The 14,755-nt window shown below is 51.5% G+C and overlaps 1 protein-coding gene across 1 annotated transcript in view; it reads right to left on the bottom strand.

Moving 5' to 3' along the window:
• Nucleotides 1-6,994: 6,994 nt before the first annotated feature.
• Nucleotides 6,995-14,755, bottom strand: part of ARMC9 (armadillo repeat containing 9) — a 126,743-nt gene continuing 118,982 nt past the window's right edge. Inside the window, exons 24-25 of the mRNA XM_080669904.1 lie at nt 8,952-9,145; nt 6,995-7,863 (exon numbers count right to left, since the gene is read on the bottom strand). Coding sequence (XP_080526030.1) covers nt 7,841-7,863; nt 8,952-9,145 — 217 coding nt within the window. The 3' untranslated portion in view covers nt 6,995-7,840. The remainder of the gene's footprint in view (nt 7,864-8,951; nt 9,146-14,755) is intronic.

Raw genomic sequence — 14,755 nt, 5'->3', positions numbered from 1 at the left:
CGTACAGGGCTCCTGTCTCTCGTCACCTGGCTCTTGTCCAAGCCAGCCCTGAATGGCTGCCTTTTCATGGCCCGGAGGCTGGCCAGGTGCATTCTGGGCAGCCCACTCCCACCAGTGCCGAGGGACAGCTGTCGCCATGGTGCTGCTACCACCGAGGGGACAGAGCCACAGGGGCCAGTGAGACTGAGTCCTAAGTCCCTCCCAGGCTCTAGTCTAGGACCTCCTCAGTCCCATAGAGCCTCTTCTCACATTCCTTTCTGTCTGCTTCCCCAGCGGCTCTAGGTAGCCTGGCCAGGCGAGAATTTTTATTATTCCCATTTTCCGGAGGAGACAACTGAGGCCCAGGGAAAGGTCAGCCTGCTGGTGAGTGGTGAAGCTGAGTCCTGGTCTTGGTAAAGAAGGTTAATAAGATAATGGGCCTTATGGGATTCCAGTGAGCTTGATGAGGTGGCTGAGCAGGTGCCCTGGAGATGGGTCCACAAGTGGGCACCATGTGACGATGGTCACAGCACCCTTCCCTTCTCTAGACTCTGGGTTTGTACCCTGTACCTCTCCTCTCTAGTCTCTGCCTGGGCTGGTCACAGTACCTTATGCCCCCACCCACCCTGACAGCATGCTCTGGTCAAGGGGTGGGCTCTGCCCTGGGGAGTTTCAAAGAGGAACCGAGAGAGGCACACTCCTTTGCTCTCTGATCACAGGGCTTTTGAGGGTGCGACTGAATATACTGGGGAAACATGGTATCACATGCACCCCCCTGTCTGCAGTGAGAGAACATAACACTCAGAGCAGAACAGAAACTGCAAGGGCAGGAGCCTGGCTTAGAGGCCCTGTGGTTGGCCAAATAGGGCCCGTCTCGAACACATGTCCACCCCCTCACCCCCAGGACCTGTGGCTGTGTGAGGTTGTGGCCAAAAGGGGTGCAGATGTAACTAAGGTTGCAGACCTTAAACTAGGGTGGTGAGCCTGATTGTCCAGGGCCCCAATCTAATCACAAGAGCCCTTGAAAGCAGAGAATCCTCTGTGGCTGGAAGCGACCGAGATGCAGCACAAGGGAAAGTTGGAGAGATTCCAGGCCTGGGAGGGATTTGATGAGCCTTTACTGGCTCTAAAATATAGGGACCCACTCATGGCCCAGAGACCAGACGGAGGCCTCTGGGAGTTAAGGGCAACCTCCAGCTGATGGTCAGTGAGGACATGGGACCTCAGTCCTACAGTCATAAGGAACTGGGTTCTGCCCACAGTCCGAATGAGCGTAGAACCAGAGTCTTCTGGGGCCACCTTATAAGAATGCAGCTGGCCAACATCTGAGTTGAACCTTGTAAAATTCTGAGCAGAGAAACTGGATGAGCCAACTTGGATGTCTGACCTACAGAAGTCTGAGAGAATAAATCTGAGTTGTTTCCAGCTGCTAAGTTTGTGGTAACTGGTCATAGCAGCACTAGAAAGACAACATTGGCCCTAAGAACCGGTGCCACCCTGCTTCCCTTCATTTGGTTACAGGCACCAATAATTTTTTGTTGGTGGTTTTTGTCACCCATAACCAAAGACTCCTCACTGACGCATTATTTTTATGACACCTTCATTGTTTCCCAAACAGCCTGCTCTCCTAGGCTGGTAGAAGATGAGGCACCCAGAAATTGGGGTAGCCACCACCCAACAGGCTGGGGGACAGCAATTGGTGACAGAGGGACAGGCCCTCTTGGACCTGAGCCTTCGAAAGTTTGAAGCAGTTCTTTCAGAAGGCTCAGGGGCACTTCCTCACCAAACTGGACCCCTCCTTTCCCCCAAGTAGGGCTGAGGTCACTGGGGAGAGAGCCATTGCCTGGGGGTCAGGGAGAAGCAACTTGTCCTGAGAACTCCTGTGGTGGCTTGGTCAAAGCTTGTGAAGGTTGGCAGGGTCAAAGGACATGGGGTTCCAGTCCCAGATGTAGGGGTGATGGGTCTGTTCCCTGTGTGGTTAGTGGTGATGGTTTCATGGGTATCTGCATAGCCACCGTGGACAGAGACACATACAGTGCACTGTATGTCAGCGGTGCCTCACTCAAGCTGTTAAAAAGAACAAGAGGATGACTGTGACACAGGCTCCCTGAGGGACTTTGTGGTTTGTGGGGAAGGCACAGCCAGGAGGCACGCCAGAGTGTGGGGAGCTCAGGACGGAGCCCTGAATTGAGACCCAAAGCCCTGGGGCTCAAGATGTGGTGGGGCCGCTCATAGAAATGCAGATTCCAGCCCTGGCCAGTTTTGTTCAGTGGTTAGAGCGTCTGCCTGCAGACCAAAGAGTCTCGGGTTCAATTCCCACCCAAGGGCATGAACCTCGGTTTCAGGTTTGATTCGTGGCCTCAGTTGGGGGGGGGGGGTGTGCAAGGCAACCAGTCAATGTATCTCTCTCACATCAATATTTCTCTCTCTCCCTCTCTCTCCACTTCTTCCTCCCTTCTACTCTCTCTCTAAAGATCAATGAAAAATATTTCCTCAGATGAGGATTTTTTAAAAAGAAATGCAGGTTCCAGCCCCCTTCCCCCTTCCCTGCCCAGTTGACTCCTGCACATTTAGGTTTGTGTCCCCCTGGACAGGACCCTGTGGGGAGCACCTGGGCCTCCTTCCCTCTCGGAGCTCACTTGCCTGTGCAGTGACCGGGAGAGGGCAGGAAAGGTCTCCTGGGAGCTGGGATTTGTGGTTGAAGCCATTTGGCCCAATTGTGGACAACAGTTCTGAATCACAGCTTGGTTTTAGCTTGAGGCTGGCCTTAGACCAGGATGCCATCTCGCTTCTGAGAGTTCATGGAGCCAGAGGTACCAGGATAGAGAGACGAACCCGGCCAGGAGGCCCTCTCCCTGCTGTCTACTTGACTCTCTGGTCACGGGAACACTGGCAGCAGCCCCCAAAGATGAGAGGAGGGCCTGGACAGAAGTGGGTCAGTGTGGGGATGAGATGAGGGGCAGGAAGGGATAGGGGGGCTTATTTAGAGACAGGGAACCCAGAACTCTAGAGAGTAGGACCCAGGATCTCTCTCTCCTGGACATGGGAGGTCACTGCCAGTGTGGGGAGCCTCTGATTAAAGATGCTGAAGAATCAACCAAGGAGAGAAAACACCCAGTCCTGGATTTGATGCTGTAACACAGAAGACGACCAGGGTGTGTGTGTGAGGTCCAGCCCCTGCCCCAGCCGGAAGATAGCTTGGAAATAAGGGAGGACACCAGGGACTCACCCAGGGACCAAAGAGTCAAAGTAGGGAGGAGGAAGGGGCCCTCGTGGCTCATGCTCCTCTCTCTGTCCCAGTGCCTACGGCTCCATACACTCTCCAGGGTGTAGAGGGGACAGCCAGAGTGGTCCTAGGTGGGGCACAAAGGCAGCCAGGGCATTTCAAGCTTGCTGTCCCCTCCAAGGCCACAGTCCTGGGCCTCACATTCTGGCACTAAGCTTTCTTGCATTTCAGCCCTGGGCCAGATCAAGTTTCTGAGAAGTTGTATTTAATGGCAACTATGACCTGGAACTTTTTGGTTCAGTTTGTCTGGCCTGCTGCTGCTCCTGCCTTATGGTGACCTTAGAATCCTCCCATGGACTTTGACCCTCACAACTGAGGCTGTGGAGCAGGTCTGGTCGCCCAGGAGACCGTGACCGTGGCACTGTGGTATCACCGAGAGACTCTGCGTGGCCGCCATCCCTGCCTCTCTTCCTGCAGACCGGATGTGGCCACTGGCAGCCAGCATTTTAGTTTCCCCACCTGGGAATGGTGATAGTGTCCCCACTTCACGCCCTGGCACCTTTTTTTTTTTTTTTTAAATATATATTTTATTGATTTTTTACAGAGCGGAAGGGAGAGGAGGGATAGAGAGTTAGAAACATCGATGAGAGAGAAACATAGATCAGCTGCCTCTTGCACGCCCCCCACTGGGGATGTGCCCGCAACCAAGGTACATGCCCTTGACCGGAATCGAACCTGGGACCCTTGAGTCCGCAGGCCGACGCTCTATCCACTGAGCCAAACCGGTTTTGGCACGCCCTGGCACCTTTTAAAGAAAGTGCAGTTGATTACAATATTATATTCGTTTCAGGTGACTCCAGCCCCCTTTGTCCCCACTCTTCCTGCCTTTGGCTCAGGCACTTTATCCAGGCTCTATTAGCCCGGCCTTCTGCAAATAAACCCAGGGTTTCCAGTGATCCCAGGTCATCACTCTGGACCTGTAGGTCACTGGCAAGAGCTGTGACGGCAGCCAGGAGCAGTGCCACACCCTTCAGCCCATGGGGCCCGTGTGTTTCTGGGCCACACACAGAGAGAAGTGTGAGCAGCAGGGGGCCAAGTGGGACGTTGTCCAGGAAGACTGTCCACCATGTGGTCCTCCGTTATCACGCAGCCCAGGGAGAAGGACTGCAACTTCGCTCCTGTAAGGCGGCAGCCCGGAAGTGAAATGCTGCTGGCACTTAGGCCAACGCTGGAGATCGCGGACACGTAGAAACAGAAGTGGGCAGAGGCTGCCAGAGTAGCTGACGGTCCACGACCTGGATGCCACCCTTAGGGCCCACACCATCCCCAGCATGGTCCCTGGTCTACCCAACCTTCTGCCTCAGACGGCACCTCCTTACACACTCCTGCCCGTGCACACTCCTTCTGCCAGGAAAGGTGTAATAACTGGCTTTGTTTGAGGAATCACTGCTAGCACAACTTACCACTGATGGTGTCTGAAGAGGTGAAGATAGGCAGCCCCCGCCTCCTGCCTAGCGGCACACTGGAGGGAGCAGGAGGAGCCCCCAGAGCCAGGCGGGGTAGGAGGCGTGGGGAGCATTCACCTTGCACACAAAATGAAAGGGGGTGCCTGCAAACTCAGCAGTCAAGCTAAATATTTTAATGCACTATTAAAAAAAATCAAATCAGTAAACTCTGGCCGTGGGCTGGCTGCCTGTTTTTATAATTAAAGTTTTGTTGGAATTGGGGCTAGGATTAGGGTTCAGCAAAGCGAGGTAGGGTCGTACAGGTGCAGGGTCAGATCTTGTTTTTATTAAAAAGTTTAATATTTTGTCATGGATTTTTTTTGGTATCATTCTTATTTATTTATTTGTGCATTTGTTTTTTATTTAGCTATTTTGATTTGGACTAAATCCTTCCAATTTACTGAGTGACCCCTGGTATCTGACTGGATCTCAAACCTCTACCTGTTATAGTCTCACCCAGGATTGTAATAGAAGCTTTTTCCAGACATTTCCATCTGCTCTGAATGAAGCAAATGAGATCAATGCCTGCTCAGAAGAAATTAGGGGCCAGTAGCCGGCCTTCCTGCAGGCCCACCATTTCTCAAAAGCCCCACAGACTCCTCCCGGGAGCTTTCATGGGGCCGATCCTAGGAGCCGGATAAGGTCTCCAGGTGACCTTTGGTTTATTCTTGTGCAGGTATACCCTGCTTTTCCAAAGTCTGATTTTAAGGAAGTCCTCTGACAGTACCTGTTTTCACTAATTGACAGAAATCCAAAGAGGATTTTCACTGTTAAAAGAAAAAAAATGAGCAGGGAAAACAGGGTTCACTGTCTGGCAGGAGTCCTTATAGGGGCAGCTGCACCCCAGCAGCAGAGAGGCCCCAACAAGCTCCTCCCCAGGAACCACACTCAGCATCTCAGCATCCGGCTGCCACCGCTTTGACCGGCCTGTGAGCATTTGGGCTTTACCGCGGTTTATTCTGTGCATCTGTTAGCAAGCACATTCCCAAGGCATCCGACAAACCTAAATTTGAGGGTGTTACCCTTGGTGTAAAACTGGATGCAATTAAGTGTTTTGATCGTGGTGAATGAAATAAAGACATCATGTGGGTGTTGAATTTTGGGTCTGAGAATGCTCAAAGGCTTTTCCATATAATTAACAGTAATTGTTTCTTCACGTTGGCTTACAAAAGGTTTCACAGAAAGCTCTGCTTTGGAATAGCAGGGAAACCTGCCTTTGATGGCCCCGCCCGCCTAGATCTGCTCGAATCCAGTCCCAGCAAACGCTTTGAGGCCAGCAGCCGGCTGGAATGCTGACGAGTATGTTGCTGATATTTTACAAAGTCTCCTCTGGCTGTCAGCCTTGGTGGGAGGTGTGTGTCTGCATGAGGACTCTCCAGGGGCGGCTCAGTAGCTGGGCACTATTTACTTTCCCAGAAGAACCAGCCAGCCACACCTGATGAGCTCAGTGTAGTTTGACCTGAGTAAGAGACTCCGCTCATCTCTAAAAGACAATCTCTTCTTTTCTCGAACTGGCCAGACACTTACAAATCAGACTTTAGCTCACCCGAAGACGGGAGGGAGAAACGGCTTTCACCCCAGGGAGACACTGGGCGGAAAGGATGACTCCACTCCCTCGGGGTTGCTGGAGGGCAGCTCCCACTGGAAGGCAGGGAAAGGCCGTGCCAGTCGGTGGCATCCCAGGAATCTGAGCGGGTGGGTTTACTGGGGAGAACAGGAAAGACATTTTCCATTGCGTGCAAGGGTTCAGCACAAAGTGATTCCACTTCCATATCAGCTTTTCCTGTCTGCCCATATTGGCAACACTGGAGATAAGCATTTGCGTTTTACCTTTCTACCTCCTCAGGTCAAGTCAAGAATCCAGAGAACGCGTGGAGGGTGGCATTCCCGAGAAGGCAGGAGTGTTCTCCACGGCTTCTTCCCCAGGAAGAAGAGGGGCTCACACATTTCCAGAGACTCGAGATGTGGCCACGGGGCCAGTCACACAACCTTGAGGTTCTATCATGCCCAGCCGGTGCCACTGCCAAGAACTCACGAGATTAACCCAGGGTCCCGACTGCTGACAAGTTTATAGTCACCTCATGGGTCACCTGGCCTCTCGCCTGCTCCCCTGAGGAGTCAGAAGGTCACTGAAAAATGCAATGCTTATCCTTTACTTATGTCCAGTGAGACAACAATGTCCCCACTAAAGGGCCTGGCCAGGGCAGATAGAGAGCCTGGGGGGAACATGTGATTGTATTCACACACACACACACACACACACACACACACACACACACCATCTAAATACTGACAAATTTATTTCAATATTTCTATTTTAGGAGAGGTCAGACCCTGCTCTTAGCTTGGGTACCATTTCCCATACCCGGGCCTTGCTGGCTTTGTAGGGGAATTTCCTTCCTCTGTCCTAAGACGTGGGCCCTAATGTCACAGGCCTCCCCAGCGGGCACCTGTCACTTTGCTAGTAGAACTGTTTGTGGTTCTGGTCTTAGAGGTAAGGAGACAGGCCGACTGGCCAACTCTCGGAGACTTCGGACGATGTGTGCAGAAGCGCAGGGCTGCTCTGGATCAGCCACATTCCGAGTCACGGATGGGAACAAACCTATTCTTACCAGATTTTAAAAGAGGAGGAGAATATCAAGACTGCTGGTCAGGCATATGGCTTGAGAATGAGTTTCTCTGAGTCTAAATCGCTGCTGTCTCCTTGTAGTTGGTCCGGGTGAGGTGAGCCAGTTTCTGCCGAGGCCACGGTCTGGCTCCAGCTGGGTCCCAGGCGCCTCCACACAAGCTCCGAGATGGATCTGCTCGCTGATCTGACTCGCGCTATCTCCCCAGAGATGTGCCTGCGAAGCCCTCTCCTCTGCGTGCAGGACGATCAGGGAAGGACGACAGGACCTCCCCAGCCCTCCTCGTCTGGCTGAGCCAGGAGCAGAAAAGGAGCCTGGGTCACGGGGCTGTAGGAGGCCTGCTTTTGGGCCGTCTGGAGAGCCGTCTACCCCCCAGTTCCCCAAGCTTCAGTGGGCTCATAGACAACTATCTCTTCACATCTGTCACCTGCAGCTGCTGGCGGGCGGAGCGCAGGAAGCCGGCTGGTCCTGCAGAGGCACGGTGAGCTGGGAAGAAACCATCCTCACTTCCTGTGAGACTGGCTGCCTGGAGGAGAAAAGCCAGAGCGAGCTGCCAGCACCAGGGCAGTCCGTACAGAGCCCCCTCTGTCCCAGACAAGTCCCTCTTTCAACGGGCTCTGCGCAAACAAAATAGAGGCCTTCCTCCCGCTCACCTGCTCTGCGGCCAGGGCATGACTTTTTTGGCCACACTCTTTCCTCACAGGAAGCAGGCTGCAGGCTTCTTGGTGTGGGGGCTCAGTGAGTTTTGCTGGCAAACGCTCATGTGTTGGCTGAGGTCACAAGGCAAAAATCTCACTGCTCACTGAGCTCTCCACACCGGCCAGGGCCACGATGTGCCACTGGCCAGCCCATCACTACATGTTGTTCTCCCGTAACATTCGCAGGGCTCCTGGCTAGTGCAGCCTGGCTGGGCAGGTTAGAGGCCTGCCTGCCTCTCTGGCCGGGCTTCCCAGCATTGGCTGGCGCTTCCTCTGTGAGGAAGCAGCCTGACCTGCCCCTCGGGTGGGGAGAGGGGCTGGGGCTTTGCTGTGTGTTCCCAGCAGACAGGCTTCCCAGCCGTGGTCCCTGAACCACAGTTCCAGCCCTGCCGGTCCCCAGTTGGTCAGAGGGCCCAGGGCCAGTCAGGAAGGCTGTGGGGCAGGAAGGGCTGGGGGCAGTGCCGTCAGTATGCCTGACATTCTTTTGTTCTGCTCCTCTTTCGTTTTCCCTTATTTTTAGTAAAGCTTTTTAGAAAGGTCCAGGCTCCGTTGGGGAGTTGGGGCAGTCAACTGACCAAGGCTGGGAGGGAGTAGAGAGAGGGAAAAGTGGGCTTTACAGCGAGCACAGGGCAGGAGGGGGGGACCGCAGGGACAGTCTCTCAGTCCCTCCACAGGCCTGTCTTCCAGCAGCTACTCCCACCAGAAGTCAGGTCTGGGTTTCAGGGCCGAGCACAGGAAGCCCCACAGAGAGGGGATCTGACCTGAGAGGCACGGCCTGGAGGGTCTCACTCCATTAGCTTGTGCATGAGCCCCTAAGGCCAAAGGCAGTTTCTTAACTGGAGAGACCAATGGAAAACAGGTCCTGCGGGCAGGGCCCTTCTCCATGGGAAAGGAGACCCACAAGGGGAAGACTTACTCTGCAGGCCCCTCGTGGAGGATGTGGAGGACGCAGTGGAGGACGCAGTGTAGCCAGGGCGGCTGGCCTGCTGGGGGCCACATGAGGAGAACTGAGGGGCCAGGGCTGACGCCTTGGCCTTGGGTGGGTTCAGGGCCAGGATCTCCGGGGTACAGGGGGTCCGGGGCTCGCAGGCAAAGGCTGATGAAAATTCCCTAGAACGAAATGTGCAAGCTAGAGTCAAAGTTACTGCATGGTAGGGAGTCTCAGAAGGAAGGACTCCCTGCTCTGAGCATAGAAGCCAGGCGGGCAGTGCCCTGGATATAGGGTGGGGGTGGGTAGAGCAGGGCACCCAGAGGCTTAAGTCCCTGTCCCCTTGGAGCTCACATTCTAGGGGAGGAGATAATAAAAAGAAATACATGCTCAGGAGGAGATAAGTGGGAAGGGGAATGGGGAGCCCGGGAGAGAATGAAGTGTTAGGGAAGGTGTGGTTGGTAGAAAAATGGTAGCAAAGATGTCCAGGCTTAATCCCTGGAATGTCACATGACAAATGGGAATTGAGGCTGCTAATCTGCTGACTTTAAAATAGGAAGATTACTCTGAATTTTTGGGGTGGGCCAAAAACCACAGGGGTACATAAAAGTGGGAGAGAGAGAAGAAGAGAGTCAGAGAAATAGGTATGACCATGGAGAAAGGGACGGAGATGCAATGCTGAATGTGGAGGAGGGGCCACAAGCCAGAGTGGGCAGGTCGCCTCTAGGAGCCAGAACAGGCAGAAAAGAGAATCTCCCCGAGAACTCCAGAAAGGAACGTGTCCTGTGGACATCTTTATTGCAGCCCAGTGAGAGCTATCTGGGTCGGGCTTCTAGCCCACAGAACTGTAAGGTAATAAACGCGTGGTGTTCAGGTCACTACATTTGTGGCAATTTGTTATAGGAACAATAGAAAGCAAATTTTAGATAGGATGTTCAGGGAAGGCCTCTCTGAGAAGGCGACATTTAACGATCCTGCGAGGCAGGCATTACTACCCCATTTTTCAGATGTAGAAACTGAGGCTCCAGGGTCACACACATAACAAGCAGGTGGTGAGGCCAAGACCTGAACCCAGTGGGGCCTTAGACCCGGACGTTCTCCAGACGCCCTCTGGGTCCCAGCCTGATGGACCGGCTGTGCAGACTGTTGGCCAGTCTTGGAATGGTGTCTTCCTTCCCTCCAGCCCACAGCCACCATCACTCCGTGCTGTTAGAGAAGAAGTCTTGGGAGTGGGATCTTAGCTCTGTGACCTCCCAGCTATGTGGCCGGGGTTGGGATATGATTTCCCCGCCCAGCCCTTTGCTCTTTGGCTGTCATTGACCTGAAATATGCCTCACCTCTTGCTCCCACCTTGACTTCTGCGACCCTTACTATCTATGTGCCCATTTTGCTGACTATGACTCTGAAGACTAGAGTCCCAGGCTGTCACCCAGGGCTGTTGTCACTGTTGAATAAGCAGCTCCCAGCATGCAACAGATGCTCAGAAACTGCAGGTCCATTTTTCCTACTCTACGTGGACGCCTCAGTCCGGGGGCTGCACTCAGTTGGTAGAGGGCAGGCAGCTGTGGAGCTTGGCAGGTGAGGGTCCCCAGGCCAGAAGAGGGAGATGATGACAGGCTGCAGGGCTTTCCAGTGGATGGTGGGGAGCGTGCATGCATGCATGTGGGTGTGCTCCTGGAAGACTGTGGGAGTGTAGGGTCCAGCGGCTGGTTAGGGTGCCTGGCTCACTGAAGGGCCAGGACTCAGTCCTGCTCCACTGCTCTCTACTGGTAACTGACCATGAGCAAGTCCCCTGACATTTTGGGAGCCTCAGTTTCCCCCCCTGTAAAATGTCTGTAAGACAGCTGTGACAATCCAGTGAGGCTGTTCCAGGCACCCGGTTGTGGCCCATGCCCCACAAATGGGGGTTATGGCTCTGGGGAGTGGGACTTGGGAGGAATCTGTGGAATTTTCTATTTGACTCATTTCTATATTTCTACATGCCTCCCTTTTTCTTTTTACATGGAGAATATATTACTTTAATAATTAGAAAAAGAAAACTTAAACATTTCAAAGTCTCCAAATTCAAATTTAGGAAAAGATTGGCATAAAGACTGCCCATAGCCCTGACTGGTTTGGCTCAGTGGACAGAGCGTCGGCCTGCGGACTGAGGGGTCCCAGGTTCGATTCCCGTCGGGGGTATGTGCCTTGGTTGCGGGCACATCCCCAGTGGGAGTTGTGCAGGAAGGCAGCTGATTGATGTTTCTCTCTCATCAATGTTTCTGACTCTCTATCCCTCTCCCTTCCTCTCTGTAAAAAATCAATAAAATATATTTAAAAGAAAAAGACTGCCCATAGCTCAGGCAAGAAATCTTCCACACCAGGTTGAAGAGGAGAGGGGCGATTTAGCTCCACTACGTTTTTTAGACTTTAAGATAATTTCTTCTTTCAAAAGAAAATTTACTTTTATATCATCCTTCATATTATCCCCTGAATATTTCCCACAGTATACCTTTCCCACCGGTGCATGTTTTCACAGAGCTGCAGTCACACTGCTATGCTATTCAGTATTTCTCCATTTTGGAGCCTTATTCCATTCTCTCTCCATGGGTCTGAGTAGCCTCTATCATAATTATTTTCATAATTATTTTCAAGGTCCACCATTTCTTACTTCTTTTCAGTCGGGTCAAGTTTCTAAGCTTTCTAAATTTCCGTTTTCCAGCTAATGAAAAGAAAATAGGATTTCACTGAGTCTCCTATCTACCTACTCCAGGACTTCTGTGAGGATCAAATGAGATGAGGCATGGGAAAATGCTTCACAGACGTTTGGTTATAGTGTGAAATGTTTCCACCTGGCTATAAAGCAAGTTGTGTTCCTGGGCTGAAGAAACGCCAAGGAGGCTAGTCGTCACTAGGAAGAGGAAGCTGGGAGTTGCTATGTGACGTCATTACCCAGATGGACACTTAGCATATTAGCCTTTTATATATATAGATGGCCTGTCGCTAGGGAGAGGATATGATGTCATTACCTGGCGCCACAGCCACTGTTTCCAGGCTGGGCTGGGTGGTGGGCTGCATTTTGCGCCATGGGGTCTCTGCAGCGTTGGCTGTGATTTGGTGGGCTGTTGCTCTGGGGTGGTGGCAGGGCCTGTGTCCCACTTGGGGGAAGCCAAGTGTTGCTTTGTGGGCACCAGGTCCACGGTGACATTTCTCTGTGCGTCACGGCAGCTCCTGCATTGAGCGTCTGCCCCCTGGTGGTAGGTGTGCGTCATAGCGACTGGTAGGATAGTGGGAGGGACACTTAGCATATTAGCCTTTTATATAGATAGATGGTTGTGAGCCTTTTCATCTGATTGATGTACTGTAATTCATTAAGCCTCTGCCCTGATGGTTTGCTTTTCTTTCATTCGTTGCTAATTTGTGTGTGCTAAGAGCTGTGCTGGGTGCTGGGAATGAAAGATCAACCAGACCCGATTCCAGCTCCTGGGAGTTCACGGAGCCTGTTTGATCTGTGAGCAAAGGCTGTAAGACAGTGAGACCAGCTGCATCACTGATGCTTTCTTACCCACTATTATTTTATTCAAATGAGTTTATTTCCTATTTAGCTATTTTAATCTCAATATTTTTTATCATTGTTTTAGCAGTTAATTATTTTTAAGTTGTGGTGATAACCATCATGACCATTTTTAAATGTAGCCCCATTACATTTTAAGAAGAAACAACTGAGAGAAACTATTAAAAATGACCAGGTGAACACTGGAAGCTATTCCAGGTAGTGGGAATGGCAGTGGGAATAGCCTGAGTTGCCTGGGGATGTCTCATCACATGGTCACAGGCCAGGGAGGGTCATCCAGGGTCGCAGGAGCTAGCCATGCAGACTCAGGATGGCTGGCCAGCTTCGCCAAATGGGGCCTTGAAGCTGATGGGCAGTAATGTCAAGTTTGCAGGGTTGGGGCAGCTGCAGTGAGCTGGCAAGAAGTAAAGGGAGAGAAAGACCTGAGCAGCAGGGCTCAGGACTCTATTATCTCCCCATCCCAGGGCAACCAGAAAAGGGCCCTGGCCTTTAGCTGAGCAATTTGGTAACGTGTGTCAAAACCCTTCAGTGTAGGCTAATTTTATATGTCAACCTGGCTGGGCCTGGTACGCAGATAGTTATCCAAATGTTATGCTGAATGTTTCTGTGCAGGTGTTTTTGGATGAGATTAACATTTAAATAAATGGACTTTATAAATAAAGTAGACTGCCCTCCATAATATGGGTGGGCCTCATCCGATCAGCTGAAGGCCTGAGTAGGAAAAAAACTGACCTCCCCTGATCAGGAAGGAATTCTGTCATCGGATGGCCTTTGGACTCGAATTTCAGCTCTTCCCCAAGTCTCCAGCCTGCTGGCCCACCCTGCAAATTTTGGACTTGTCAAGACTCCACAGTTCTTTAAAGTAAATCATGTGACCCAATGCCTTAAAGTAAAGCTCTCTCTCTATATATACACATATCCTATTGGTTCTGTTTCTCTGGAGAACCCTGACTAATACACCTTAAAAGACAGCCTCCTCAGCTGATTGATGTTTCTCTCATTGATGTTTCTTTCCTCCCTTCCCCTCTCTCTAAAAAATCAATAAAGCCAAAACCGGTTTGGCTCAGTGGATAGAGCGTCGGCCTGCGGACTGGGGGGTCCCGGGTTCGATTCCGGTCAAGGGCATGTGCCTTGGTTGCGGGCACATCCCCAGTGGGGGGTGTGCAAGAGGCAGCTGATCGATGTTTCTAACTCTCTATCCCTCTTCCTTCCTCTCTGTAAAATATCAATAAAATATATTAAAAAAAAAAAAGCATAAATTAAAAAAAATAAAAATAAAAAATCAATAAAAACATATTTAACCTCAGAGGGAAGGCAGGGGAAAGAGGGAGGGGGTGGGGGGGGAGAGGAGTAAGACATCAACTGCCCTAACTGGTTTGGCTCAGTGAATAGAGCATTGGCCCACTGACTGAAGAGTCCTGGGTTTGATTCTGGTCAAGGGCATGTACCTTGGTTGTGGGTTTGATCCCCAGTAGGGGGCGAGCAGGAGGCAGTTGACCAGTGTTTCTCATCTATGTTTCTAACTCTATCCCTCTCCCTTACTCTTCGTAAAAAAATCAATAAAAATATATTTAAAGAAAGCGATCAACCAAAGGACTTGTATGCATGCATACAAGCATAACCAATGGACACAGACAGTAGGGGGGTGAGGGCATGTGCTGGGGGGTGGGAGCAGCTGGGGAGAGGTCAATGGAGGAAAAAGGAGACATATGTAATACTTTCAACAATAAAGAATTTAAATGAAAAAAAACAATTTTCTAAGAAGTTTTTGCTTCATTGGATTTGACATGTTAAAAAATATATATTTAAAAAACAAATAAACAAACACAACAAAAGCCAGCCTCCTCTTGGTCGGCAAACTGCGGCTCGTGAGTCACATGTGGCTCATTGGCCCCTTGAGTGTGGCTCTTCCACAAAATACCATGGCCTGGGCGAGTCTATTTTGAAGAAGTGGCGTTAGAAGAAGTTTAAGTTTAAAAAATTCGGCTCTCAAAAGAAATTTCAATCGTTGTACTGTTGATATTTGGCTCTGTTGACTAATGAGTTTGCTGACCACTGACCTAGAACATAACCTTTGTTTGGCCAGGGTAGTGATGCTGGGGAAAGAGCACCCTCAGACAGGGGCTCCCTCTGGCTGGCCTCTCCCACTAGCATTGGAGAAAGTGGCCTTCGGCAGAGCACCAGGGAGCCCCCCTTGGCTTGGCAGAGCCCTCCCCCCAACCCTGAGGTTCTTCAAACC

This window comes from Plecotus auritus, assembly GCF_963455305.1.
Source record: "Plecotus auritus genome assembly, chromosome: 5".
Classification (NCBI taxonomy): domain Eukaryota; kingdom Metazoa; phylum Chordata; class Mammalia; order Chiroptera; family Vespertilionidae; genus Plecotus; species Plecotus auritus.
This window is presented reverse-complemented; position numbering and strand designations above follow the sequence as displayed.